This window comes from Pogoniulus pusillus, chromosome 30 (genome assembly GCF_015220805.1).
Source record: "Pogoniulus pusillus isolate bPogPus1 chromosome 30, bPogPus1.pri, whole genome shotgun sequence".
In the NCBI taxonomy this organism is placed as follows: domain Eukaryota; kingdom Metazoa; phylum Chordata; class Aves; order Piciformes; family Lybiidae; genus Pogoniulus; species Pogoniulus pusillus.
The window spans coordinates 10,495,224-10,522,987 of NC_087293.1; the positions used below are offsets into that span (position 1 = coordinate 10,495,224).

General features: G+C 44.5%; 2 protein-coding genes and 1 long non-coding RNA gene across 4 annotated transcripts; 1 reads left to right on the forward strand and 2 right to left on the reverse strand.

Annotated features, from left to right (window-relative positions):
• The first annotated feature begins 7,229 nt into the window (after positions 1-7,229).
• Positions 7,230-22,912, forward strand: TCTN1 (tectonic family member 1). The gene is made up of 14 exons (XM_064169031.1): positions 7,230-7,335; positions 9,172-9,292; positions 11,356-11,486; positions 12,265-12,431; positions 13,382-13,469; positions 14,287-14,396; positions 16,685-16,705; positions 17,123-17,251; positions 18,280-18,405; positions 18,955-19,037; positions 19,328-19,468; positions 19,748-19,904; positions 20,902-21,027; positions 21,378-22,912. The coding sequence occupies exons 4-14, from the start codon at positions 12,297-12,299 to the stop codon at positions 21,519-21,521; spliced, it is 1,260 nt and encodes a 419-aa protein (XP_064025101.1). The 5' UTR covers positions 7,230-7,335; positions 9,172-9,292; positions 11,356-11,486; positions 12,265-12,296; the 3' UTR covers positions 21,522-22,912.
• On the reverse strand, positions 13,286-15,701 carry LOC135189057 (uncharacterized). The gene is made up of 2 exons (XR_010307914.1): positions 15,121-15,701; positions 13,286-13,463 (listed from the first exon to the last, which is right to left on the reverse strand). It is a non-coding gene; the product is annotated as an uncharacterized LOC135189057 (long non-coding RNA).
• On the reverse strand, positions 22,815-27,522 carry HVCN1 (hydrogen voltage gated channel 1). 2 transcript variants are annotated; one of them, XM_064169033.1, is made up of 5 exons: positions 27,126-27,522; positions 26,478-26,582; positions 25,852-26,017; positions 23,478-23,590; positions 22,815-23,172 (listed from the first exon to the last, which is right to left on the reverse strand). In XM_064169033.1, the coding sequence occupies exons 1-5, from the start codon at positions 27,327-27,329 to the stop codon at positions 23,107-23,109; spliced, it is 654 nt and encodes a 217-aa protein (XP_064025103.1). In that variant the 5' UTR covers positions 27,330-27,522; the 3' UTR covers positions 22,815-23,106. The 2 variants fall into 2 exon arrangements, with proteins under 2 accessions (XP_064025103.1, XP_064025102.1); XM_064169032.1 differs by having other exon boundaries at positions 25,786-26,017; positions 27,126-27,520.
• Positions 27,523-27,764: the final 242 nt, after the last annotated feature.

A 27,764-nucleotide genomic window follows, 5' to 3' on the forward strand; every position in this document is an offset into this window, starting at 1 on the left:
ATTTGCATGCTGCGGGACAATAACAGCGGCCGCCTCCCAGCAGCCCCCGCGGTAGCGGCTGCGGTACCGCAGGGTCGCTTGAGGCTGGGTCCCCAGCGTCCCGCGGATCGGACCCTGAACGGGAATGTCCATGTGGGCCGGGAGACGGTTCTTCAGCATGCTGCAGTTTTGCCCGTAATTACTGCAGTTAGCTTTCGACAGTGGGGCAAGCGAGGCTATGCTTAACCCAGATACTTGACCTCCACACCCATATCGAGCCGCGTGTCTGGCGTGTTCTAAATAACTCGAAGGGACTCGGTAGCCGTTTAGTACTTTCTGGCTATTAAGGACGGTTATGTGAGTCATAGCACACAAGAATTATTTTTAAAGGACAACTCCTCTTGTTTTCCCTGGAAGGGTGCCCTGCTTACTACAGTGCGTGTTTTGTGGTTTCTGTGGAAATCCATTGAAATGCAGAGCTCTAATCCATTTTAGGTAGGAGACATGAAATGCCAAACAAACCCTCACCAGAAGGCCGTACTATGCAGTCATCACACAAAACCCACCAAAATAACTTTAATTATAGGTGAGCACAATAAAAAGGCAGCAAGATAGCTTTCAGGTGTCCTCTTGGACAACCTCAGAGATAGCAATGACTTTAAAGCATCAATGCTTTGAAGACCCACCACGTTCAAAAAGACCTTAGTTCCCTCTGCAGCTGGGTTTTCCGTGCTGGTTGTGGGTGTGCAAAATGGCTCATCTGTTTGGAAGCTTCCCAGCAGGTAACTGCACAACGTGTGCAAATGCATGTAATGCCTCTGCATACACAACACGCAAAGAGGCTGCTGTGTTATATAACCCGAGGTAGGTAAATAACAAAACAATAGGCAGGGGTAAATGAAGCAGAGGTAGGTGTGAAACCTGAACCCCAAGCTGACTCCGGTGAAAGGAAAAGCTCTGCGGCATATTCCACGGGCCCAACCCACAAGGCATGCTATCGGAGCTCATCATTATAATGGTGTTAAGACAGCGAGCATTGCACTTGCTGTCTAGCAAGACAATATTCCTCCCCTTTCAAGGCATAAGCAGTGCATGAAAATTTTGCCTCTCAAGCTAAAATTGTACCCATATTGAGTAAAAAAAATAATCTGTTTGCTAGAATGGGGAGAAGGAGAATATGGGGAACATAAAGAGCAGCCCAGGCCTGGTCTGGGTGAATTAGGAGAGTCATGCAGATGAATTTGCCAAGGTGCTGGAGATAAGGGTGTGCTGCTGCCAAGGCCCATCAGGGTGTGTGAAATGACAAAACTACTGACAAGGTGGCTCTCCTCAGCAGCAAACAGTGCCGCCTCACCCCCTCCTGTATCACTAGCAGGAAAGGGAAGCACATACTTCCCCCTACAGAGTCATCCTTTCCCTCCACTCATTCTTCCTCCTTTTCTAGGTCTCTTTTAAGGGTAGGTTCAGCCTGGCCTATCTTGGTTTTGTTTAACATAGCAGCTTTCCATAATGTCTGCAATGCCAGGGTGCCCTGGGACAACTCTGGTTAGCACAAGTTGATCTGTCCTACATTGGCTGGGTGTGCACTGCTTCTCTAACCATGATCCCCCTCACACACTTCCCACTAAAACCAAGTTCCTGTGCCTCATCTGTGTCCTAGAGCTGGATGGGACACTCTCCAAACTGCTTTTGCCAATGGCTCAAGAGACTGAGAAACTTGACAGGGCATGACTCTGTGTTTGGGTACTGGCTCTCACACCAAGGCATGGCACAAGTACTTCATACTCCTCTCTCCCTGGTCACCCACCTAGCAGCCGAAAAAGACTATGTAATTTACATGGTAATGAGTAACCTTTGCTGAACTCCTTCACTCTTGCATGATGATGGTGTATCCAGATTAAAAATTGCTATTGGTTTTCATTCAGAGGATCACTCAGCTCCTGTGAGATAAAGAACAACTATTTTGAATTAAATAGGACAGAACTGGTTTTCCCCACAGCTCAGTACCACTTCTGGTAGTTCTCCCTGTAAATCCCTCCCAGTACATGCCCTGCTGTCTCACTCAGTATTATTCTTGTACCCTGAGGGTCAATATCCTGCCAAGTGATATTTGTTTAAAATTCTCAAAGGCACGAATTTGGCACAAAAACTGGGGCAAAGGGCATCCCCTTGGTTACTGCAGCTGGGTGGAATCTTCCCACCTCAAAGTCCAAGATCCATTTACATCATTTCAGCCGCAAAACAAAATGAACTCTTCCTGCAGGGCTTGCTCAGACAGCCAGATAAATGCAAAGGGGAGTGTTCAGCAGAAGTGCTGTGCAATGCAATTGACTATTGGAGGCAGAAGCCGTTTTTCAGCTTGTATTAAGACTGATTCACTTGTAGCTGACGTCAACTCTCCTCTCTGGTATCTCAGCCTTGGCTTTGGAGTATGATAAATATTACCTGTAATGCCATCTGCTGTACAGAGACAGCCCAGGCTTCACACTATTTATTTAAGGGCTAATGCTGTGCTTGACCAGAACGCAGTTTATTTCAGCTTGGTTTGACTTTGTTTTGACTCTAATTAAAAATGCCTATCCACTTGATTTTCTAAAGTGATCTGTCACCAAGCAAACCCAATGTTTGCCTTGAAAAAATGGAGTTCAAGACATCATAGTTAGCATCAAACAGAAAAACAGTGTAAAAAGGATGACTCCAGACTTCTCCACAAGGAAGAGTCAAGAGAAGATGCAGAGTCAGAGGAGCACTATCTCCAGATAGGGAACTAGGACCTCCCAAATCCTAGCTGCCTGAAATCCTGGAGACCTGATGGATTTTGCATATCAGTTTCTCTCTCAGTTCACCTTGCCCAAGCCACATAGCTTCTCAAGAAACAAACTATTATAGTTTAATGGCAACTCTTGACTTCTGGTCAGGGGTGAAATTGTTTTGAATGTATCAAACTGAAAATACAAGTTTAGATCAAGTAATGCACATACAAAGCTGATTCCTCGTAGGACTTTCTCCTCATTTTAGAAGTGTAAGAGGAATGAGGCCACATCCTAAAGAATATCTTTCATGATAGTAACTGTGTTGAGCATTTTCTCTTAATAAAAACTTCCTAACACTACATCCTGAGTCAGTTTAAAGCCTTGTACACGGTGTATTCAGAAAGTACAGCACACATTCAGCAAGTAAATAGCTTGAATGGCTCATCGATCATCATCTAGGAAGATCATGGCTATTAATCTAATTCTACCCTTTGTTTAAATGTCCAAAATGAAAATTAAATTATTAAATCAGAAGGCTATTTGTCCACGGGTAGGACTTCTGTCATTGTCCTGCTGCAGAGAAACATGCTGGCTTTGCCAACTTACTTAGATTTGTGCATTTGTGGCTACTTTCAGGACAAATGGTGCACAGCTCTGAAAACTCCACTGTCTTTTGTTCTGAGGAAGAGCAATCATCTCAGCTGTGCAAAAGTCACTACATTATTTAAATCTCAATTTTATTAACAGGGAAGGGCTGTGGTGAGAGTTATATAGTTAAAAAATAAAATTCAACTGAATTATTAAGCTTGGATGAGATAAACTGAACTATAAGCAGCGCTCTTTGCTTGGTGTTAGCACTTCATAAATATATCTGTGTTAGTTTTATGTCTTAATAGCCAGTTACTTCTACTGCTTTTACTGCACTTGACAGGACTTAATTCTGCCATCTTTGGATTGTAAGTGCCACACTCTAATGTGTTTAAACGCACATCAAAATCTTGCTGCTTAAAACAGAATTAAAATAGAAAGACAGTAAATCCCTTAACATGTTTTTTAATAGACACCAATCTTCTGCATCTTAAACTGCTCGAATTTTCATTTTATCAGCACTCCCACATGAGGATCACAGTGCCCTTTTTCATCATTAATTAACTCATGTTGATAGGATAAATGAAAATCTCTGTGATGGAGGACATGCATTATTTATTAATGTCCTGATCTTGTCCTACACACTCTGGAGTTTCCTCTTTGGAACCTGCTTCAGAAGTCTAACACAAAGGGGGTTTGTGGTGGGAGGATTTTTCAAATTATTTTTCTTGTACTTAGCTTTTGTCTTGCCTATCTTCTCTGTATGAAAAAGGTGTGGGGTTGCTATCTGGTTTTTTGTTTGTTTTTACATTGCAGAGACTTTACATATTTCAGGGACTTTACTTACTGTGTTCTGTTTGTGTGCACATTTCTGGAAAGACTTTGTGACTTTAGTGAACTGTCACATCCTAGAGCTAAGGAATTCAGAGCTAGTCACTTAAACATTAATAAAGAGGAAACTGAAGTGACACAACAGCTACATTTGTCCTATCCTCATACACTGGAGATGGGTTTAGGTGAACTGCTGGTCTGAGTAAAGTCCTAACTTAAATCTGAAATAAAGAAAAAAGTAATGAAAAAACCAAACAGATTAATTAAAGATTAATTGCACTTTGCTATTGAACAGTTGCCCAGTTCTATTCTGTTTCAATGGTAAGAAATACTTTCTTATTCATCCAGCTCCTGCCCACATGCATTCAGGGTGCAATCTGTGCTGAGAAACAGCTCACAGATTTCAGCAAGCCTTGGTTACGTCCAAGAGTCTGGTCCCACGTGCACCATTAGCTTGCAAAGTAATTCTGGATGAAAAAAAAATAATGTATTATATTCTATTTTCCCCTGTCTATTGTCAACAGCTCCTTTTACTGATTTTAAATGCATCTGAGATGTGTAAACTAACAAGCAAGGGTGCTTTCATATTAATTATCTCATGACACTGCAGATGAGCAAGTGATAGAGAAGACAGAATACAAGCAATAATAATGAAAAATAAACAAAGCACCACTCTCCCTCCAACTGAATTCCACATTTCAAAGTCTGCAAGACGCAAGACTTCTAGGTAGGACAAATATCTTTATCCTTGTGTAGTGTATGGGAGATTAGTCAAGGAAGTTCAAGGGATTGCAAGACCCTAAGTCAGTTTCACACAGATCTCAAGTTTATGGCAGTGAAGGAGAGCAGCCACATGCTCACTATTCCTGCAGGTTCTTCTCTCCTCACTGGGACAAGCATCACAGCAGTTACAAGTAAAATTCCAAAATCTATTTTACTTTCGCCCAAGCAAAAGGATGAGGACACTTCATTCACTGAATAATGACAGAAGAGTTTCCCTTGTTTTTTAACAGGCAGGAGAACAAGATGCCTTTATGTAGGGAACTGCCTAAGGCCTCTCTCTTGAAGGTGCAAAACTTTTCTAACTCTCCCATCTGGGAACAGGTCCTCAGCTAACTTCCACCTGGATCAAAACAATCTCAGAAAGCAAGAGGCAGACTACAGACACCAGTTCTTCTTCCCCAAGGAAGAAGGCAAATACAGTAACTTCGGGTTACATTTCTTTTAGCAAAAGGAATGCAACATGGAACCCCAGGTGAGACTGTAATTGCATGGAAGGTAGACAGAGGTCTGAAATACAATGGAGCACACTAGATTCTGGCTTTCATGTCACCGTGTCCTTAAAAGAATGAGGTCTTTCCAAGGGGAAGGGTGACTCCAGGATTTTTCCACGTGATAAGAAGCTATTTCAAATCCATCCTAAGTTACCAGCTCTTTGATAATATCAAATGACCTTGGTAGCCTTGTGTTGCATGAGCAGACGTTAGCCCCTGTCTTGCATAACTGATCACCACTTTGGTCAACAATTGGCTCTTCTGCAGCAGAGGACAGTGTGAAGAAATGACTAAGACACCATGTGCACTGTAGAGCTGTTTCAGTTCTTAACAGAAGAAGCTGGAACGTCTCCAACGCACGACGTTTGTATGCCCTCATGAAGTTGTGCTGTTCAGATGTGACTAGCATGGAGAGCAGTCGAGTGCGTTAAAGGTGAAAAGAGAACGTGCCCTCTTGTGGCCTTGAAGCTTTTGTTAGCTTTCCTTGAAGGTGATAGGATCAAACGTCGCCAGAAACAGACACTATGACAACATACTTCAGCCTGACACAGGGACAAACGTTGTGAGGTGGTTTTGATAACGCAGAACACAACCTTCAGCAAGTCTAACTTGAAAAAGTCATCTCTTTGTTGGAACTGATGCTTGGATGTTAACACTTGGAAGATAACCATAAGGAATTATGATCATTTAGCACTCTCTACCCCAGCTTTTCTGAATTAGTATGAAAATACCTACGCATGTTGCAGAATTACTAACAAGATTAACTACCATGCACACTGAGCATTAAAGACTCAGGGCACTTCGAAAACGAGAAAGCAACTGACAAATTAAAAACTAGATTAAGTATAGCAGATTGCTAAACCCGAAGTCATGACCTAAAAATCTCATTTTGTAGCTCGCAAGGCACAATTCCCCACATCTGTACCCATAACAGGTACATGGCCTACACTTAACGTCGCAACACCTTAAGCCTTTTTCTACCGCACCTGACACTGAGGGGCCACTGACACCAGGATTGCCACTGCACTGAGCTGGTTCTGAGGGAGCCGGGTGGCAGGAGGCACCATGATGGCAGCAGAGAGGGGAGACAAGCGAGGCAGCCTCAGGCTCACCGTGCGGCCTCATCTCAAGTCTCCCTGCCCTGAAAGAGGCCGAGAGCAGCAGGCGATGGCGACTGCGCCTCCGCCACCACCCGCCATGACCGCCGGCGCCCTCCCAGCCTGCCCCGCGGCAGCGCCCGCGAGTCCCGTGCTGCCCCGGGGCGGGGCGAGCCCTTCCCGTCGTGCCCCGCGCCCCGCAGTACGGCGCCGCTGCCATGGCTGCGCCGCTGCCCGTGCTCGCCGTGCTGCTGATCCGCCTCCTGCCGCCGCTGCGGGCAGCGGAGCCCACCCTGCAGACAGCAGATAGCGAGGCGGGTCCCGCAGCCAGCGCGGCGACCCCCGCGGCCAGCGATGCGGGTCCCACAGCCAGCAAGGCGACCCCCGCGGCCAGCGATGCGGGTCCCGCAGCCAGCGAGGCGACCCCCGCGGCCAGCGATGCGGGTCCCACAGCCAGTGAGGCGAGCCCCGCGGCCAGCGATGCGGGTCCCGCAGCCAGCGAGGTGACCCCCGCGGCCAGCGATGCGGGTCCCACAGCCAGTGAGGCGAGCCCCGCGGCCAGCGATGCGGGTCCCACAGCCAGCGCGGTGACCCCCGCAGCCAGCGAGGCGAGCCCCGCGGCCAGCGATGCGGGTCCCACAGCCAGCGCGGCGACCCCCGCAGCCAGCGAGGCGGGTCCCACAGCCAGCGCGGCGACCCCCGCAGCCAGCGAGGCGGGTCCCACAGCCAGCGCGGCGACCCCCGCGGCGCCATCAGAGACCCTCACCGCCCCCCCGGCTCGGCCTCACGGCAGCCCGGCCCCAGTGACGGACGGTGGGTGTTCTCTGAGGTGGGGTCTGAGACGGCGGCTCCTCCCGGTTAAGGGAAGCCCCGCTCACGGCCTTGTTCGACCTTCTGTTGTCGCTGAACCCTTGCTCCCCTCTCGGCTCCCATTGCAGCCTGCCGGAGTGGAACGAGCATGCATGGTAGCTGCCCTTGTTCCCCCGGGATTTATCGCGGCTGTGCTGCAGAAAGGCTCCGTGCACCCCACCCAAGGCAATCCCTGCACAAGCTTCAGCTACTGGACACGGTGACCCCGCATGCACGGTCCTGTGAATCGGTGTTGAGGCAGGGCAGGTTCTCCTGCCCACCCAGCACACTGCTGTGAGCTCACAGGGCACGTCCCGGTCTCCAAGAGTGGACCCAGATTTACCCTGAACGTGCTTGAAGAGTTCCACTTAAAGCACCGAGCTGTTTGTATTCACGGCTTGTCCCAAGACTAGCAATTCAGCCCCAGGTCTGTGGACACAGAGCAGTGCTGTGGCAATATAGCACGCTAACAAAAATACATGAGCTATCAGAAGGTATTTCCCTCTGTCTCCTTACTGGTAGGCATACGTCTGGTGAACTCTTGATTTCCCTGTGTGTTTGCCTTTGATTCAGCTTCCCTGGATTACTTGCAAGTTAGATATGTCTCAGTGCATACTTCCTTAGGGAAAAGAAACTTCTATCCCTGATCTCCAAGGTGTAACCTTCTAATCGTCCCTGTTTAAGTTTCAGTTGTTTATGAGGTGAGCTAAGGATTCCAGTGCTGAACTCATCTAACAGAGCAGCCAGAACGTCAGAGATTCCAGGCAATACCTGGATACTGTTCAAATGGTCAGAAAGCATCCGAGGCTCTAGAGAAACTGAACATAGTGGAGTTGAAATAGCAGTAGTTAGGAAAATGAATCTTCCTTTGACTGCTTTGCCTGTGGAGTGCTGGTCTTCATTTTCTACATTCTGTGCTATTCTGTAGGTTTAGTACAGAACAACTCTCCTAAACAGTTCAACAGGTCACTATCACAGAATGGTAGGGGTTGGAAGGGACCTCTGGAGGTGATCGAGTCCAACTCCCCTGCCAGAGTGTGTTCACTTAAAGTATACTGAACAGGACAGCAACCCAGAGAGTTTTGAATGATGCTAGAGATTGAGACACCACCATCTTTCTGGGCAGCCCATTCCAGTGCTCCACTACTAAAAGAAGTTCCTCATGTTTAGATGGAACTTCCTATGTTCAGGTTTGTGCCCACTGATGCATATTTCATTTATAAACTTGAAAAACTAAGAATGTCTTAAGAAGCTGTCAAATGTGTTTTATCAAGACACTTCACTGCTAGAACTTATCTTCTGTATTGTTGCAATATGGCACAGCATTTAAGAGAGAAAAAAGTCCACTATTCATGTTGACATACCAGAAAAAGAGATTACTGGACCTTGTAAACAGACAATTCAACAAAATGTTTCTTTTGGGGTTTTGTTCCCCCTCCCTCCCCCAATAAGCTGAAACAAGTAGATAAACATACTGTGTTTTATCTGTTCTTTTTCCCTCTGCAGAGCTGAGTTTCTTTTCCTGACTTCAAAATTCCTATTAACTCAAGTTCTTTATGATTTCACAGGGAACACCACGTCAGATTTTACTGTGTCCTTGGTTTTGTTACTGTGTTCTAAGTAAATCTGCTAAGCAGCAGCAAAGGTGCCTTTAAAAAATGACTTGAAAAAAGCACCCGAACTTGGATGTAGACTTTTGACCATTGTCAAAGTAAGGCAAGGTGAAAAACTAAAGTGTTGGGGAACATTCTGTAATGTGTCAAGTTCCAATCCTAATTCTAATTTAAATCTCTCTTCCAGTTACCAAACTGTGTGTTTGTGATCTGCTGGTGGCACAGTGTGATGTAAATTGCTGCTGTGACCCTGATTGCAGCGCTGCTGAATTCAGTCTCTTTACTACATGTTCAGTCCCCATTGTCATGTAAGTGGATAAACAGCTTATATGAAATATCAAATCCTGGTTTATTTGCTTCATGCATTTATAAGGGCTCTGTTCTCTCCTCTTACCAATTCCTAACTCCTTGCCCACCCTTTCACCAGGCCTTCCTGCACTAAGCCTGGGAACTTTTGACCCTAATCTAATTTGTTCTGTCCTTAGTCCAGAGCTGTTCCAACTCAACCCAAGACACCAGGCAGAATGGCAAATTGGTCTCAAGCTTGTTTATCTTTCACTTATTCCCTCTGCTAAACTCAGGATCCTTGCTTTTCTCCCCTTTCACTATGGAGGTGCTTAAGTGGTGATTCTGTCTGTTGAGGGAAGAACAACTCCTCTTTAGACTTGCATCAGTATTATACAGTTTATGGAAGTTTAGAAAGCTGATACCATGGGACCATCTGGCCACCTCCACAAGTCATCAGCAATTTATCAGTAACCTCTTTCCTGCTGGCTTATGATATCATCTAGAAACTTGATCAGGTCAGGAAACAATTAAGTGATGTGAACGTTGTTCTGATCCTAGTTTTACAGGTCAGCATCCCAGCCTGCCGCCTCACTGCCAGTCTGTTCCTTTACTGACACTAAGATGTAACCTTATATCAACAGAGTAACACCAGTAGTTACCTCTTTGCTATTTACAGTTTACCTGAAAGCACCTTTACCCAATTTTATCTTCTCATAAAGGAGCTAAGAAAGCTTACTTCAAAACCATAATGTGAAAGATCTTTTGGTGACTTCTCAGAACACAAAGTACAGTTCTTCAACCCACCTGCTGCATAAATTATGCCAATCTGAACACTGGGATTTATTCTTGGTGCTTTAAAATTTGAATTAGCAGTCATCCCAGACTATGGTTTCTTATTGTTCTTGCACACAATGACTACTGCTACCCACTTATAGACATTTCTATCTGCCAGAAAGGTCTAATCAGTGCCTTTCTGAGTGACAGTGTAATTGTCTCAGATGACTGTTCTGTCTTTGTCAATTAGAAATGCATAATGTTGCATTTCTTCCTGTGTAAAATGTTCATCCATGGGATTTCCAATGACTGCAGGTATTGTGGATCCCTTTACTTAAACCTAGATTGGTATATATTTGCATAATTCTGTTAGGTACCAAAAGGGTTTGGCTAATCACAAGAGCCTTTCAAGTCTCTGAAACAGCAGAAAAAGGATGCTTGTTTTAAGATGTGGTCCCATTAACAGATGGTTCACCTCATGGAAAGGTTTCACTCCATGCTTATAAAGCAATTTCTAAAAGCCATTTCAGCTCTTCAGTAGTTGTCCTTGACTGCCCTAACCCTGTTTAAGTACCAGTTTCACAGGGATCATCGTTTTGTATCTCTAGCATGTAGGACACACCAGTACTCTGAGTATGAACTGGCACATTTGCTGTGCAGTGTACTGCAGTTCTGGGCTGTCACTGATGAACCCATGGCACATCTACAAATACCTCTCTTAGACTTGGATGGCTTATTTCACCTTCCTGTTTCTCACTCCAGCAACTATTTTACATTAATCTCAAGCAGAACTTCACCCCCCTGCTTCTGAAGTGCATTAACATAATATTCTCCAAAGTGTCCATTTTTCTGGCCTAAATGCCAGAAAAAAATGCTCATACATACACCTGACCCTAAAGGTTGCACTTCTTGTGTTGCACAAATAAAGTGCTTCTGAGCCTGTATAGCCTGTGGTGCACTCTGCATTTGTGGTGTATCATGTCACCTGGATCCCATCCAACTTGTCGGTTTAGCTCTAATATTATTCCTCTCAGGCTCTTCCCTTCCCTCTGCTCTGTCTGTTCATGTTGCTGCTCACAGTTCTCTCTGCTAGATTAAACATGTTGGAAAATTCTTTTGTTTATTACTAAGCATGAAGTATGAAACAATATAAATCTCCTAAGGAAGCACATTTGCTATACAAATTGTGTTTAAAAGAGTAATCTCTTCAGTTCTTTTCTCCATGCTGCCTCAAAACAGGAGAAGAACTTTAAAGTCTGGTCAATAGAAACTTCTGGTCGATGAATGAGTTTATTATTGTTGTTTGCAGAGGTGACAGCCGTCTCTGTAGTCAGAAAGCTGCTGTGTATTCACTTGATGTTGAAGCAAATCCACCAGAAGTGATATTTAAATTAATTGACCAAGTCAATCCCAGTGTTTTCTGCATTCATGCTACAAACTGTAAGTATTACAGTAGAGCTGTTGCCAGTATTTACTATTTTGCTGTTGTTTTTATAAGGTTTTTACAGACAAGAAAGACTAAAACTGGAAGTAACTAAACCTGCCAGAAACCTGCTTATTCTGTGTATCCTCACAGTCCTCATGTTGCAATCCTCATGCTTGTGAAACTCTGGGTTTAAAACATCTCCATACTCTCTTAGCCTTCTTTAAAAAGGATTTTGGGGTTGTTTCTGAAGAATTTATCATCCTCAGTCGCATTTACAGCTGCTTCACAGGAAAGTGACTCCTTCCTGATCTGTTATTATGATCATGTCATAATCACCAGTGGTACAAAACCTCTGGTAATAATCACCAGTGGTACAAAACCTTTTGGGCAGCTTTGAGTCACTTGCAGAGAAGCAAGGAGTGATCAGTACTATGTTGTTTCAATTAAAGGACTGTGCAGTAGTCATCAGAATACTTAGCATGGAAACTGTAGACATTAATTGGCATGACTGTATTTTGGAACATTTGATGATGTTAAAAACTGATTTTGAAAGACAAATATTTGCCTATTTCCTTAAGTTTCAAGTCTTTCATGGATCTAGGCAAAGTGCTGAATTAAGATACCAGCTAGTTATTCTCTCAAAGAAGAGAGAAAGCTTTTCTTAAAGAAAATCTGCATTGATATTTTTCTATAACCAAGTCTTTAACAATTCCAGAAGGAAAACCTGTTCTAAATGCTGTTTCTATATCTCTTATTCTAAAAGCTATCTCAGTCTTGAAAATGTTTTGACAGATGAGCAAGCACTCTCCTTCAGCTCCCCCAAAATGCCTACATCTGAAAATTTTGATCAGTTGCTTAAAGAGTTTGGAAGTGCTGCTTTCAGTACTGGGCCTCATGGCTGGGATGTGAATACAGACACACAAAATCCTTCTGATGCAAATGGAATTTACAGATACAAGGTAAATAATCTGATTCAGTGTTAGCTTGTTCTGTGGAAGAACAACTGGGAATTGATTGTATCTGCTTTTGAAAATGCAGTTCTTCTGGAAAAGATAAAACTTCATTTTGGTCTTTAAATGTAGAAATGTAAAAATAAGAAGTGTGGTGTTTGGTCATAGCTTTTTGTTTCCATTTAGCCTGCATCTGGGGCTAAACTCTAGCAGCAGCTTTATCTCCCTATAACCTCTCCCCAGCAGATGAGGAGAACTGGGAAAAGGGGAGAAGACCCATAGTCCTTTCCAGCCATAGCAATTCATAGTGATTAGATGTTGTGCTGAGGGATTTGGTTTAGTCAAGGACTTCTCAGTGTGAAACTAATGATTTGAGTCAATGATCTTGAAGGTCTTTTCCAATCTAAGAAGTCCTGTGGATTAATTTAATTAAATAGCCAAACTGATCCCAATGCCAGTACAGAGTATATAAAGTTACACCCAGCCCAGCAAAGGCACAGCAGTCACACTCAACAGGAAGATAGTCCTTGAGAGCAGGAGAAGGAAGAAGAGCAGCTGGAGGACCCCAAGCAGCATGTCTGCTCTGCAAACTTCTCCCTTTATACTGAGTGTGATGTTTATGGTCTGGGGTACACCTGTAGCCAACTCGGGTCAGCTGTCCTGGCTCACTCTAAACTGCTCATGGCTTGCAGCCCATGGCTGGCCTAGGATTCTGTCCTACCAAAATCAGGACACTTACTTCAAAAACAAATTAATTTTTTAAGATGTTTTATGAATAAATAGCTGTTTTGCTATTGTTAGCAGTGGCTTAAGAAGTGATGCACAAAGTAGTAAATAGTATTGACAGCTGGAGTGGCAATAAGTACTTCTCTGATTCAGATTTATTGTTAATAGAAACACTAAAACTTCCCATGGACTGAACCATGCCTGTCCACTGAACATGTTGTTTTATTTGGCAGTATGGTGTTCCTATACAGACAGTGGATGCATTTCTGAGACTGCCTAGTCCTGTTGTCTCCTCTTGGTGCTCTGATGCAAATCCTGCAGGTTAGAAAATGTATTTGAGTTCCAGATTGTTTACTTTGGAGTATTTTCTTCTAACTTGAGCTTCATCAGTCACCAGATTGGCACAAATGTAAAGTCAGATAAAGATTCACAAACAAATGTTTTTTTTCACTTAGCTTCTGTTTTGCTAGGGATTCTTTAGATTGAATTACATCTATGATAAATCTTCAACATTAGAGATGCAAGTCCTTGATAGTCTTGTTAATGTTCTAACAATAGAACATTCCCTTTGGTATAATTGACTTAGTAAAATAGTACAGCATGAGGGAAGAGGCTATTACACAAAAGAAGACCTCACTGGGCAACCTTTGTCAGATGTCCCTCTGGTCAAATGAGGTTCTTTTCACAGCCTGAATGCAACTGACGCCAGACTTGCAGGCTTCAGCCCTACATTTTAACCTTTCACACAGTTTCCTGAAAATCTGCAGAGGAGGGGAACAAAAAAGCCACAACGAAACCCACACACCTGCATCTTCCAATCCCTGTTGGGTATCATAACAACCATGATGATGAGCACAGAAAAACTGAAGTCTCTTGTGAGATCTCAAAAATGAAGTCATAAATCTTCTAGCTTTTATTAAGCCTCTATTGCTAAGAAGTAATATTTTATCTCATAATATTTTAAGAGAATCTTAGGAATTATCACTCTTTATAGCTCTCATAAAACCTTATCTGCAATAGAAATTAGCTTTACTTTCACTGTTGCTTATTCTTGAAGTTATTATATTGTTTTTTATTTCTCTTTTGTATAATTACTCTTCAATTTCATTAATACTTTGTGACTTTTTTTCCTCCCCAGGGTTTTTAGTAAACCAGGTTACAAAATGCACTAGATCAGTAAGTGTGGAAAACTGTGGTGATATCCCAGCAATTAGTATGCTGTTCTACATCAACTCCAGCATTTTAGCAGTAAGTGTGATTTGAAACAATCACAGAGATGACTGTTAATATTGCCTATCTTCTTGTGCCTCCAGAATTAAGTGAATTCTATTCACTAAAGGTTTTAGTGTTTTAATTTGATTTAAACATTTTCAATTCAGAAATTAAAAAAAATCAAATCTCCCCACAGACTTTTATCCAGAAAGCCTTTGGAAACGTTTATCTCTCAAGCTCTGGCAACAGAAGCATTTGAAACATTGACTGTTCTCTGCTTAGCCAACAGAAATAACAGTCTTGAAGAGACAAACCTGTGTCACTGAGCTAGTGCCTACTGCAGTGGCAGCAGTTCTGTGCTTTTGTGCATGTTCAGGGTGTTCCAAAAAGCCTGTTACCAGAGTACATCATGGTAAGAAGTCTGGGATTTAGAGAGTTCTGCACTTAAAGAAGAACCTGTAAGGTTTAATTCTCTGCATATACACCTCTCCTATGAGGCTCATTTTTTTTAACAGTGAGGTATTGCACACACATGCTGAGCTTGCCTTATATCTCTCAAAGACCATGACCTTTTACCTCATTGAGAGCAAGTTTGTTTGTACTCAGCCTCCTACTAAATTCAGTCTGTGGTTATTTTTCAGAGCTAAGCTTGGTTTTTCATTCCTTTTTTAACTGAACCATGCTGTCTTATGCAGCAATAAATCTCCTTTACAGATATTCAGGAAGAGAAAAATCATGTATGTAAAACTGAAACACATACCTTACCCTGATAGCTCCTGCCAGAAGCTGAAGGTCATCAAAACCCAGAAGGCTCTCCACCATTGACATACTTTTATTTAAATCACTCACTCCAGAGTGAGTAACTGCTTTAGAGCCCCTTCCAGTCTTCTCACAGATTCCAAAGCTCTCAGCAGTGAAGAAAAGCCCAGGAAGTAGTTCACACTTTCACAGGTGGGATCGTTCTCCTGATGTTTGAGGACCTGATTGAAATCAGCAGAGGGTTGCTTAGAGATCTTAGCTTTTGATGACCCTGCTGTAGAAGGGGTGGAGAAAACTCTGCCTCAGAAGGGCTTTGAATGTTTCCATGTACACCCAAAATTATAGTTCTTAAAAAAGAAAAAGGACACACTCGGGACAGGCTCCAAGGAGCTGAGTCATTTTGAATTAAAAGGTGAATTCCCCTTCTTCACTAGAACAGTACAGAACATGTTACTCACGGGCTGCTGGCCAGTTGCAACAGCCAGATTGGGAGAGGTCGGATTCCTGTCCAAAGTACATTGAACGTTCAGGATCAGAAGACAGAACTGGAGAAAACTCAAGAAATGGCTTATAGGAGGCTTCTCTTCTCAAAGGGAGCTAAAGATAGGATGTGACCATAGACAAGCGAGTCGGTACTGGGGGCAGGGTGGTCATAGGACAGAGCAAGGAGTCTTTCCAGTGCCAGCAGGTGGAGCTGCCGGCAAAAGAAATGGCAAAACACAGCGTCAATCCAGGGAGGCTTACTGGGGGCTCTGGTGAGTGGGGTAGTAGAGCAGTTTCGTCAGAGAACCCCATCGCTGTGAGCCCACCCTCACTGCCAGGCTCAGAACCTTGAGGTAGTTTTGCCTTCCCATGAAGATTTGGTGGAAGTTTTCCAGTGAGGCAGTTAGGCATTCCCACATGCTACCTAACCAGAGGGTTACTTGCTTCTCATTTTTGTTTAAAGACTGTGAAACCATGGACTCATTACCATAAAAACAGGACAACAAAAGCTCTTCCTTTCTTCGTGTAGGACCAGCCTGGCAGCCTTCCTAGACTGACAAAAAAAGCCCCAAAGTCCGGCGGTTTTGCAAGAGATCTGCAAAGGGAACACTGTTCTCTGATGCCCTCAACAGGTCCAACAGAACAATGCACAGTAACTGTGGAAGCACAAACTTAAGAAGCAATTTTGGGGGCACATTTCAATAAACATTTTCAGTGTTTCATGGCTCTGAGGTGCAAATAGTCCAGGGGCAACACTAAATTAATCTACTACTTATTAATTGCACTGTATCTTTATTGAGGCCCAGATGAAAAACTGGTGGGAATCACTTAAGGAATTTTCCAGGGGAAGAAGAGGACTGGACTGTTAAAGATTTTACCTACTGGCCATAAAGAACAGCAGTGGAGTTCCACGCTCCTTGGATACAGCAGTGTTTATCCAATCACTTCCACAGTGTTAAAATCGTTATCATGATACAGAGCTAAATAGGCAAAGCAATGAAGCTTTAAAGTGCTTTACTTAACTGCTTGTAATAGGCCTTACCTTTGCTGTTGTTTTAATTTGTTCTTATCTTCTCCTCTAGGTGCCCAAATCAAGTCAGATGGTAAGTGTCCTTCTGCTTTGGTTGGAACAGCTGGGGGCAAAATTCTTACTCAGTTATGGTTAGTGGGAGTTTTTCACCAGCTTCATCAGAACAGGGACATCATCCTTAATCTTTACATTTCATTTTTGTTTCACTTGTTATCAGTAATGACTCTTAGCAGTTCCAATATAATATGCTACCTGCAAACATTGATGCCTGGCACATTGCCCTCACAAAAATCTTTCTTTTGAAGCAACCCTCTTCAGTTACCTAAAAATAGAACCTTTTGTACATGCAACACACATAAAATAGCAGTTGTCCAGAGGATTATTGACTGCTGGCCCTGTAGAACAGAGCCTGGAACAGTCACAAGTATAATGCTACAGAGGAAGCCAAAATAATTAGAGCACTCAGAAATGCCCTGGATTTATTTCCCAGGTGAATATCACTGTCCAATCTGCAGCTGTCCAGTCCCCAGATGGAATGCGGACTTTACTTGGTGGTGGTGGTGATGTCCTCAGGCTCCCTGAGATTCTGGAGGGACTATGCATAAATATAGTTCTTGGGGTAGGTACGACAGTGCTTTTCCTCCTCACATTTGATGCAAAGCAGGTATGCAGCAAATCACTTCTGATTCACAAATGACAAAGATGTGAGAAAGGCCTCATGCGGTTTCCATATACTGTGACATCTCCAAAGCAAATGTGACAGGAGAAATGCTGACTTTGGGATAAAAGAGAGTGGTTTGCAACAAAATAGTAACTACATGCTGGCACAGGGACAGGATCAAATGCCCTTTTTATTCTTTCTGTGTCTGTATGACATAACAGACAGTAATATGAGGTTAGCATCTCTGTTATGCTTGGAAGAAGATTATTTCAGGCACAGTGGTGGCACAGATGGAAAAATACACAGTGCAAATCATCTTGTCTTTTTATCTTAGATACATGAATGCTGGACTTACGCTTAGAAGAGGTTTATCAAGAAGTTATAAAGTGCTTTAGGTTGGAAGGGACCTTTAAAGCTCATCTAGTCCAACCCCAATGCAGTCAGCAGGGACATCTGGAACTGGAGCAGGCTGCTCACAGCGCCAGGCAACCTGACCCTAGAACGGTTCATGGGATGGGACATTTGCCACCTCTCTGTGCATCCTGGGCTAGGGTCTCACCACTCTCAGTGTAAAATAATTCCTCTCTTTAGTCTTTAATCTCCCTCTTTAGCTGTCACAACAGGCCCTACTCAGAAGTCTGTCCCCAGCTTTCTTATTGGTGTCTTTAAGTACTGAAAGGCCACCAGAAGGTCTCCCTGGAGACTTCTTCAGGCTGAACAACCCCAATTCTCTGTCTGTCCTCAGAGCAAAGGGCTTCCAGCCCTGGCATCATTGTTGTGACCTCTTCTGGCCGCACTTCAACATGTGTCTGCTGCGCTGAGCCTAGCTTCAGCCTCTAGTCTAGAGGATATATTTCACGCAGTTGAGTGTTTCTTAAGCAAGAAAGGCAGAAAACAATACTTGGGGAGTTTTAAATTCCTTTTTTCTCTAGTTTCATACTCTTACATATGTGTTCTAATGAATAGATAAAATGTTTCATTTTCAGGTGAGTTATCACATTACATACACAGAGGCAGGAGAAATAATAGAAGCAGCTGCTGCTTTTGTCCTGGGGACAATTAATGAAGAAGCACTTTCCATACAGCAGAGCTTTGAAATCAGCTTTACTCAGGTAACTGCTGGAGATGTTACGGGTGGCTTGGTGAAAGACATTTAATTACCAAACTTATTAAACTTGAATCAGAGCAATTGTTAGCAGCAAGGTAAAATGTAACTCGCCCTGGGTACACAAATGAGGTAGCATTTCAGAACTGGCCAGTAAAGGTCCCTGAAGTCTGTTTTTTTCACGTTTAGAAGTCAGCTTGTGACTCTGTTACTGTGTCCAGAGAAAGCAAAGTCTGCTCCAGTGTTAGAGAACAGTTACAATCCTACAGAACAGCCTTACCACTATCATAGAATCAGAATGGTTTGGATTGGAAGTAACCTCAAAGGTCATCAAGTTCCAACTCCCCTTTCATAGGCAGAGACTCCCCACCTTTCATTAGATCAGGTTGCTCAAGGCCTCGTCCAGCCTGGTCTTCAAACACTTATTGCAAAGAGGCATCCACAACTTCTCTGTTGTTCAGTATAGTTCATAATCCTATAATAAAGTGAAGTGTTTCTGTGTTTTCCAGCCCTGCCTGTACAGGATCAGAACTAACACCCTCCTTTTGCACTGCAGGCAAATACAGAGCCAGTTCCTCTCAGTGGTAACCCTGGTTATGTCACTGGACTGCCTATAAGAGCAGGCTACCGGCCACAAGGATATCCTTTCCCTGTTGAGATTGTGTATATATAACAGATATGTCTGATCTATCCAAAAGTATCTCTTCTGGGGGCTATTTTAAAGGTAGTAAATGTCTCAGTCCTGACTGCAGTCTTCTGGGACTCTTTAATGAGATAGATTTAGACCTTCATTGTACTCTCCAGTGCTTCTTCACAGTGTAAGAGGAATCCCAAATTATTATTGTCAGATCTATTTAAAGGAGATGATGAAGGAATTTTCAATCATAAAATACATCAAGTGCTGAATTTCCCTTTAACTGCAATGCTACATCTGGCATCATTCAGACTACTAACAAATTCAACCAGCTCACCCTTCTGCAGAGCACATCCAGCCAGGACTGTCTGGCAGCACAGGGAGCCAGAACCCCAATATTATTTGGTTACAACATGGTAGCAGGTTGTACCTTACGGTAAGAGGACGTTTCTGTGGCTTTCTTGGATGTGGTACTTTTAACTCTCTGACAGCCCTTTCCACCAGGGTCTGCCTAGGTCTTGGGACACTTACACTGCTCTAGGAGTAGTAGGAATGGATTGTTTAATTATAAAAAAAGTCATTTAATTAGCAAGGGCCTTTCTCTTGAAAGCATTGTGTAAATTAGCAAGCATAGCTAGTGCATGAGAACAAGGAGAATTTATTTCTGTGCCAAAGTGATGGATTCTGCTTTATTTCTTTTCTTTTCCCCTGGAAGAATTACAGCAGCTATGAAATGTCAGCCCTTGGCTCAGACCCTCCTAGATTTACTGAAGGGACAAAGCTTCCCTCAGTATGTGGCCTCCTTTGGAAATTCTCAAGCCCAGGATGTGCTCGACTGGGTGCCAATAACTCACCTCCAAATCTCAGAACAAGTGAGTTACACCACTACCACCCTCCCTTTACTCTTACTCTCCCCTCTCTTAAGATCTGTACCTGCACTGCAGTACCAGCTTAGGCTTCTCAGAACTACAGGGGGTTAAAATGGAGAAACAAATGGAGTAAACTCCTCCTGGAATATTAAAAAGCAGGAGGTTTCAGTCTTGCTGTAAGGACAGGATTTACTTCCAATGAAGCTGGTATCCAGGCACCTGGGTTATGGATTGGAATGACATGTTAGGTACAAAACGAGTTCTAGTCTTGCTCTTGGGATGGGATGAAGCACAAATAGCAACACTGAAAGAGCAAAGTAACAGAATCAGTGTTTCTCCTTGGTGCTCTCACACCAGGTCAGACTAAGGCAGCAAGAACCCTTTAAAGCACATAAACAATAACCCAAATACTACAGCTCTTCTTAAAATCTTCCCTTTTCTGGCCCTTTCCCCCTCCAACTCAGCATCATCTCTGCTGGTGACATCACCTCCTTTGTGAGAGCTTGTGTATAGGTTTCTTACATGCTTCTGCATCTAAACAGTGAATGATTTCTTTAACCAGAAACTGGGCATTTCAAGGAGAAAAAATAACTACTATTACTAAAAAATATTTAACATTATAGGCTTTAAAGTTCTGCCCTGGCAGAGGTAAGGATTTTCTCCTGTCTCAGTGGTATTACTGACGTAAGCTCTTCAAGAGAGCCAGCTCAGCACTGTAGGAGCCAAAGTCCTGCCCTGCTCAGGTAGAAGAGTCCTGCCTGAAGTGCAGTTACCGAGTGGGTTTGTCAGCTGTGGAGAAACCATAGGCACACTCCCAAGCCAGGGCTGCAGGTACCTGTTGCCTGCACAGGCAGCAGGCCAGGGCACAGGCATGGTGGTGTTGCTCTGGTAACCTGGAGTGAGCTTTCTTGGGGGCATTGTGCCAGTTTAATAAAATGAATAATTAATGTGTTCACTTATGTACAAGTCAGACAATAAAGGCATTTTAAACACTTTTCAGAGCTCATGCCAAATACCAGTATCACTTGAAATAGAAGTGAAGTGGACTAAATATGGATCCCTTGTCAATCCACAAGCCAGGATAGTCAATGTTACAGCAACAATCACTACCACCACACTGAAGCAGGTATGTAATTAAATTACAGGATTTAAGATTAAAAAGAAAATAAAAGCAAGCTTGTTTTGCTTAGGTATCAGCTGTGCCACAGTGACCTAGTTAATCTCTTTATCTGAAGTTAACACTTCATATTAGAACATATTGCACCCAGCAGCTCCTGTTCCAACTCAAACACAACTGTGGGCTGCTTGCCAAAACACACTCAGTGAAATTCTGTACGTCATCCATGGAAAGAAACATGCAACTGTGTGTGAAAAAATACTTAATACAAATAACAGCTGAAAATATAACCCAGTCTCCACAAAGCAGCTGGACAAAGAGAAGGCCAAAACTGATGTCCCTCTGTATTTTCATTGCAGCTTCCCTCAGGAAGGGAAAGGACTATTCCTGTAATGAGTTCTGTTGTTTTCACTGATGTTTCTTCACCTGCAGTACCAGGCTATAAAGCTTGGCCTACCATTAATGTGAAGTTACCCTTTGACTTTTTCTTTCCATTTGCCTGAGGTAAGTATGGATTAGAAACCCCAACCAAGCCACAGTTCTGCTTTTTTGGCCATTTCTTGAAGCCAGTTACTGTGAGGGACCATCACTTCCTCCTAAATTGTAGACACACTGGGCTAAAATTGGCCAAGGGAGTAAAGGTGAGCTCTTGTGAGGGTTCTCAGAAGCTTTGGATAAAAAAAAACAACCAAAACACATTAAATGGAAATCTCCCAATTACAGATCTGCCAAAAGCTGCAGTGTGAACATGGTGGTGGCTCTGGCTGGCCAGTCAGCAGGTGTGCAGCCACCATCAGATGCTCTCAAGCAACTCCAGTCCAAGCTGCCTGCCTGGCAATGTGGAGACAGGAGAGGGAAAGGAAGAGCACAGTGAAGTGATACAGCTCCATGGAAAATGAGGCTTCATTCTTCTGTGAACAGCAGAGCTGCATTGTTAATTAAAGCAATCCTGCTATTAGATAAGGCCTCTGCTTTATCTGCATTCATAGATGAATAAGCCACATATTTCTAGCTATTTTCCCCAAACCACTAATTAATTACCTTTCTTTAATGATCCAAGCCATTAAATGATGCTTTCAGAAAAACTCAATGACCCTTCCAGCTGCCTCTGGCTGAAATCAATTGGAGGTGCCTGCCATAGTCAAGCAGCTTTCCGAAGTCCCACTTACTGAGCCCTACTCAGTATAAAACAGCCTCTCCACAGGGACCTTCTAGTACCTAGAAAAGTTCAGGTTGTGTCCAAACACCAGCCTGGACCTTTAGAATATGCTCTTTAATGGCTATTCTGAAATCAAACTGTTCCCAGCAGTCCACTCACCTCCATCTGTCCTTATATATTCCACTTTTAACGTGTTGATTTATGAGCTGTGGAAACAAAGAACTTTGCAGCCCAACAGGCTGCAAATGAACACAAACTGGAAAAAGAGAGAATTCAGTACTGTAGCTCAGATCTGCTGGGGAGAAGAAAGCATTTTCTGACATAAGGTAGCACAGGTTTGCCTCTATTTTGGTGCCAATTTGATTGTCAGCTAAGGGGAGGGGTGCATTGGTATTTTTGAAAGGGATGTTACATAAATAACAAAGTGGCAGAAGCAGCAACAGAAAGGAGGAAACTACCAAGGGCATGAGAAGAATGGTTGGCAAAGAAGAGACATACTAGCGATGAGTGGTCAGCTGGGAGAAGGAATTACCTGCTCAGCCTGGATTCTTATCGTGTGTCCTTTGAGTTTTACAAGATGTTGCAAACAAAGGACATAATCACAGAAGAAAGAAAAGAAATTTCAACTGAGTGACCCTTTTGTGGCTGTTTAGCTTGTAAAGATGGGTCTTTATTAAATTATTTTGCAGCTTTGACTGTACATTTGTCCAATAAAGGTCATATGAAATCACTGTTTACAGGGAGCACACTTGATTAATTTTCCAACAAAACTATTCTGCAATCCTAAGATGTTAATCAAAACCTGATCAAATAGAAAATGTTTATAGACAACACTATACAAGAGAAAGCAAAGAGACAGCAAAACCTTTCAGGTCAGACTGGTAGGTTACAAGACTGCACTCTCCAGGGCACCTCAGGAAACTGGCCGCCTATTTTAGCTCGCTGCTGAGTCCATGCTGTTTTAGTATCTTGTTAAGCCTCTCAATTTCTTGCTCCTGTTGGAGACAAAAGGCAAATAATTTGTGTGGCTCTTTCATTTCAGCAGTGGGGAGATCTGTGGGAAACTGGGAAACTACTTTAAGGTATCCAACTGGAGGACAACCTGGCTCTGCAATAAGTAGGGCAGAGGTAGCTGTCACCCCTTGGCAGGAAGCACAGACAGGCCAGGCCAGACTGTGGTTGACTCTGGTTCCTCAACCCAGTTTAGCCCACAGCTTTCTGATGAAGAAACCAGGGTGAGAGCGGCAGTCTTGCAAAAGGATCCGAGTAAACCCTGGTTAAGTTGAAAGTGGTTTCTTACCTTCTCCATGCAGCTGTTTTCCAGTTGTTCCACCCTCATTGCAAGCTTCAGGTTTGCTTGCTTTAGCTTGGACACTTGCTGTTCAGAGCGAGTCTTCACCGACAAGATGATTCCTGCAAAACAATTCACAGTGGATTCATTTTACAATGTAAACCAGCCACGAGCAGGGTCAGCAGGGTCTGTGCTCAAGATGTTAAACATGCTTCTTCTCCAGCTCTAGTCCTGTCAGCTTCAAACCACCTTTCCCAAGTGCTTTTCTTAATGAGAAGGGTTTTAAATTGGCCACCCCAGGGATTCAGTTACCAATACTCTGCTGGGAAGAGGCAGTCTGGCCTCTGAGCCAAATTAATCAGTCAGATTGTCACTCAAATCCTGAATTTGAATTTGCTCCCTCAGCAGAGCCTGGTGAGGATGTAACTGGCAGCATTGTTGTCACAAGCTGGTTTCATAGAGTTGGGGAGCCCTGCTCTAACAGCAGTACACAGCACAGCCCGGGGCACAGGGCTTGTCCAGCCCCAGGGTCAATCACTCCAGCCAGTGGAGCAGGACATGGCACATCATCATCAGGTCCTCCAGGTTTTCATACCGTGTGGCTGCAGTAAAGACACTGTTTCTTGTTAAGCAGAGGTGTCACTTCTCTACTGCAGTCTTGTGAGGTTATTACACATGAACTCAGCCCCCACAGTAAAGACATTTTCTTCCCACCCTTTTCTTAGAGAGAGGGGAAAAAAAAACACCAACTAAAAAACGATAGCTTGGTAAGAGCACCAAGAACACCAGGTTCTTCCCACCCAACAGGGCTCTGCACTGGCTGCTAACAGAACAACATGCAGCAAAGGCAGGCACCAACACGTGCTGCAGGCTTGGGGGTTCATTTCTCTGAAGACCAAAGCAGCAGTGCTGCTCATTTGCATTGATAACATCGACCACTGCCCACCTGCCTGTAACCTGGTCCCGTGCCACCACCAGTGACTGCAGGCAGTGAACCATGCCTAGGCTCAGACACACAACACCCAGAGCTTGGGGCAGATTTTTTCTTTGCTCCCTCTGTTGTTCAAAGCAAGTGGGCACCATGGCAAAAATCTTGGGGGAAGCCAGGTGCACCCAGGGGCAAAGGGATTTGCTTGTAAATACAGTATTGGTTTTCTGCTGTGAAATGGCTTGTCAAGAGCCACTGAAGTTCCTGTGGCTCACACAAATCTGGTTTCTGTCTTTCACTCTGAACTGAAAGAGAGCTGTGAGCTGCTTTCACATTTCCCCATTTCCAAGCCACTGCTGCTGATCAGGCACAATCTCCCCATCAAAATGGACATTGTCCCAGATGTCCTTCCTTTTTATTTCAGCTAGCAAAACTTAGAGCTGCATCAAGTACGGAGCACCCACCAACAGCACACTCCCAGGCACAGAATAGCACTCAGGCTAAAGTTTCATGCAGGAATTCAGGATAATCCCATTGCCAGAGTTTTTGAACCCCCAAATCCTTTCCCAGAAAACAAATAAAACCATAGAATCATAGAATCAACCAGGTTGGAAGAGACCTCCAAGATCATCCAGTCCAACCTATCACCCAGCCCTAACCAATCAACTAGACCATGGCACTAAGTGCCTCATCCAGTCTTTTCTTGAAGACCCCCATGTTTCCAGCTACAGCTTCAGAAGTGTCTAGATTTACCAACTAATTTCAACTACAACAGCAGAGCAATTAAGGTCTGATCTGGGGACATTTTCTATTTCTCTTTTTATGGTAAACTTTATGAATCCAAATAAAGATCCCAAGTGAGGCTGGGATGTTCCCTGCAGCATCCTTAGAGGTGATGTGAAAGTCACAGCAGAAGCCAGAGCAGTAAACCCCTCTCTGCTGCAGCAGCAAATTGAGGAGGGCAGGATTTTAACCTGCTCCCCTGTTAGTCTTGCCAAAAGGATCCTACAACAAACTGCAGATGTAAACCCTTCCGTTCCAGGAGGGAGGGATACAAGAACAGACTATGGATTACTCTCCAGGAAATGTGCCCACTGCTGCTGTGCTAAAGCTGAGTGTCTCTGCTACCCCAGGCCAGCTGCTGTGCCCCCATCACCCACACTGCACCCACACATGCGGCACATGGCTGCTGCTCCAGAAAGAATTCCAGATGAATGAAGGGCACAGTCCAGCAGCAAAAGCCACACAGGTGAAACTCTGAGTCTTCTGGGAGAGCAAGACCCCAGGGTCTTGCAAATCGCTTTGAGAAGGAAACAAAGATGCAAGGCCAGGTAATTGAGGCAAGGCTGGAAGAGCCAAGCCCTGCTCATCCCGACCACGCACACCCACCGTTGATAATCCTGGCCACCCGCCACAGCCGCAGCAGGATCAGCAGCCCGACAGCTTCAAACTCACGCTCCCGGAAGATGAGGACGATGTCGAGGATAAACGAGACGACGACGACGATCCCATCCAGCACCTCAAACTTGTGGTGGAAGAACTCCCGCCCATAGATGAAGACTTTAAACCCCACCTCAACCAGGAAGATTGATAAAATGGAGAGGGAGAGGTAGTGGAAAACCTGGGAAAAAGCAGCACAAGGGTAAGGCCAGGAACCCCTCCTGAGTGCATGAGAGCAGGGCAGGCTGGCTCCAGGGCATGTCTGATTTGGTTCTGGGAGGAGAGCTAGGAACTTTTCTTCTGCTCTAAGGGCTAATCAGAGCAGCACAGCTGGGCAGACAGCAGCTTTGCGTAAGCCAGACCAGGAGGCACAAAGACAACCAGAGGAATGCAAGAGTGATTCAGGCCTGCTGCAGCCCAAGGGAACATGAGGCTGCTGCACAGACCAGTGCAAGTAAAGCCAGGTGGACAGTGCAGGGCTGTCACACAAGTCCTTGCCAGACCTTCATCCATGTGCCTGTGACTGCTGGCTCAGCAAGGTAAAGGTCAAGGTTCTGCCTACTTGGTTGTCCTATCTAGTTGGCTTTGAACACCTAAGAGAGCAAAATCATGGTTCACTTGCACACTTCCCTGCATTTTACCTTTGGGGTTATATGGTATTTGTCTGGATGGATGATTTTCAAGTCCATAAGCAACTCCCCAAGGACCAACAAGGCATCAAAGATGACCAAGCAGACAACCACAATCTGTCAGAAGAGAAGAACCAATGTGAAACCCTCTTCCAATGCAGCCTTCATTTAAACATGCCTCAACAGTATCCAGCCAGACCCTGCCCTGTGTCTCTGATTTGGCTGGTGGCATTTCACAGAGCTTTCTGCTGCTCCCACCCAGAACTCTTCCTCCTGCAGCCCTAGGTCAATGGGTTAGTCCTGCACAGTGCCACTGACACAAAACCACCTGGTTCAGCCATTCCCCACCACTTAGCATGGGCAGGTCTTAGGGAGCTTAATCTAGGGGACAGCACATGCCTGTGCTGGCACCATGACAGGAGTGCACCGAGGCTCATCACCGCACAGGAAACATCTGTGCCCACTGCAGAGCAGCTTGTTTCGGACAGGACGGCTCAGCTAGGAGGTAACAGCTGTGCCTGTGGGCACCATGAGTGCTCACAAGCTTTGTGCTGCTTCCACCCCTTCTTGAGCTCCATCCCATATCAGCTCTATTGTTGCAAGTGCCTTTGACCAAATCTCACCCTCATTCCCCTTTGGCCCAGGTTTGCTCTGCCTTACCTGAAACCTGTGGGAGCTGAAGAGCTTTTTCATCACATCCTGGAAGGAGACACGGCTCCTGGTAGGCTCCAGCTTGATCTCTGAATCTTGCTGCTTTGCCTCATTCTCCCCAGCTTCCTCCTCCTCCTCCCACTTCTGATAGTCGTTGCTCCACTGCACAGGATCATCACCCACCACCGTGAAGTGCTTCAGGTACCTGGACATGGCTCTGGATCAAGCTGGCATCACCTGGCCAGTGTCTGAGGGACGAGCAGTGTCACCTCCCCACTCAGATCTGACCAAGGATGCCGAACCTCCCTCGTTTCACCACAGCAAGCGTGACACGAGCATGACCCTTCATTCAGATGCAGACAGACGGTGTGGACGGACCCTGCTGACGGGAAATTGCTTAACGGTGGTGCCACTTGCTTTGCATCACCTCCCACTGTGTGCCACGCAGCCCCCGCCACCTCCACACTGCTGTGCGCACCCTGTCCTGCTGCTTTGCAGCAAGGAACTTCCTCATGAGGTATTTCCAAACATCTCAGAACAAAGCATCGATTATAGAACTAAAACCCCAGCCCTTATCTCCCATCTCATGATGCCAGAGGCAGGTGCTGATTTCCAGCTGGAAGGAGCCCTCATGTTTCTGTTAGACAC

Coding starts and splice junctions, on each gene's coding strand:
- HVCN1 (XM_064169032.1), bottom strand. CDS start 27,329: ATGTCCAGGTACCTGAAGCACTTCACGGTGGTGGGTGATGATCCTGTG. Junction 26,583..27,125: donor TCAGCTCCCACAGGTTTCAG/GTAAGGCAGAGC, acceptor CTCTTCTGACAG/ATTGTGGTTGTCTGCTTGGT. Junction 23,173..23,477: donor AAAACAGCTGCATGGAGAAG/GTAAGAAACCAC, acceptor TGTCTCCAACAG/GAGCAAGAAATTGAGAGGCT.
- TCTN1 (XM_064169031.1), top strand. CDS start 12,297: ATGCCTACATCTGAAAATTTTGATCAGTTGCTTAAAGAGTTTGGAAGT. Junction 16,706..17,122: donor TGCCCAAATCAAGTCAGATG/GTAAGTGTCCTT, acceptor TTTATTTCCCAG/GTGAATATCACTGTCCAATC. Junction 18,406..18,954: donor TTGAAATCAGCTTTACTCAG/GTAACTGCTGGA, acceptor TTTGCACTGCAG/GCAAATACAGAGCCAGTTCC.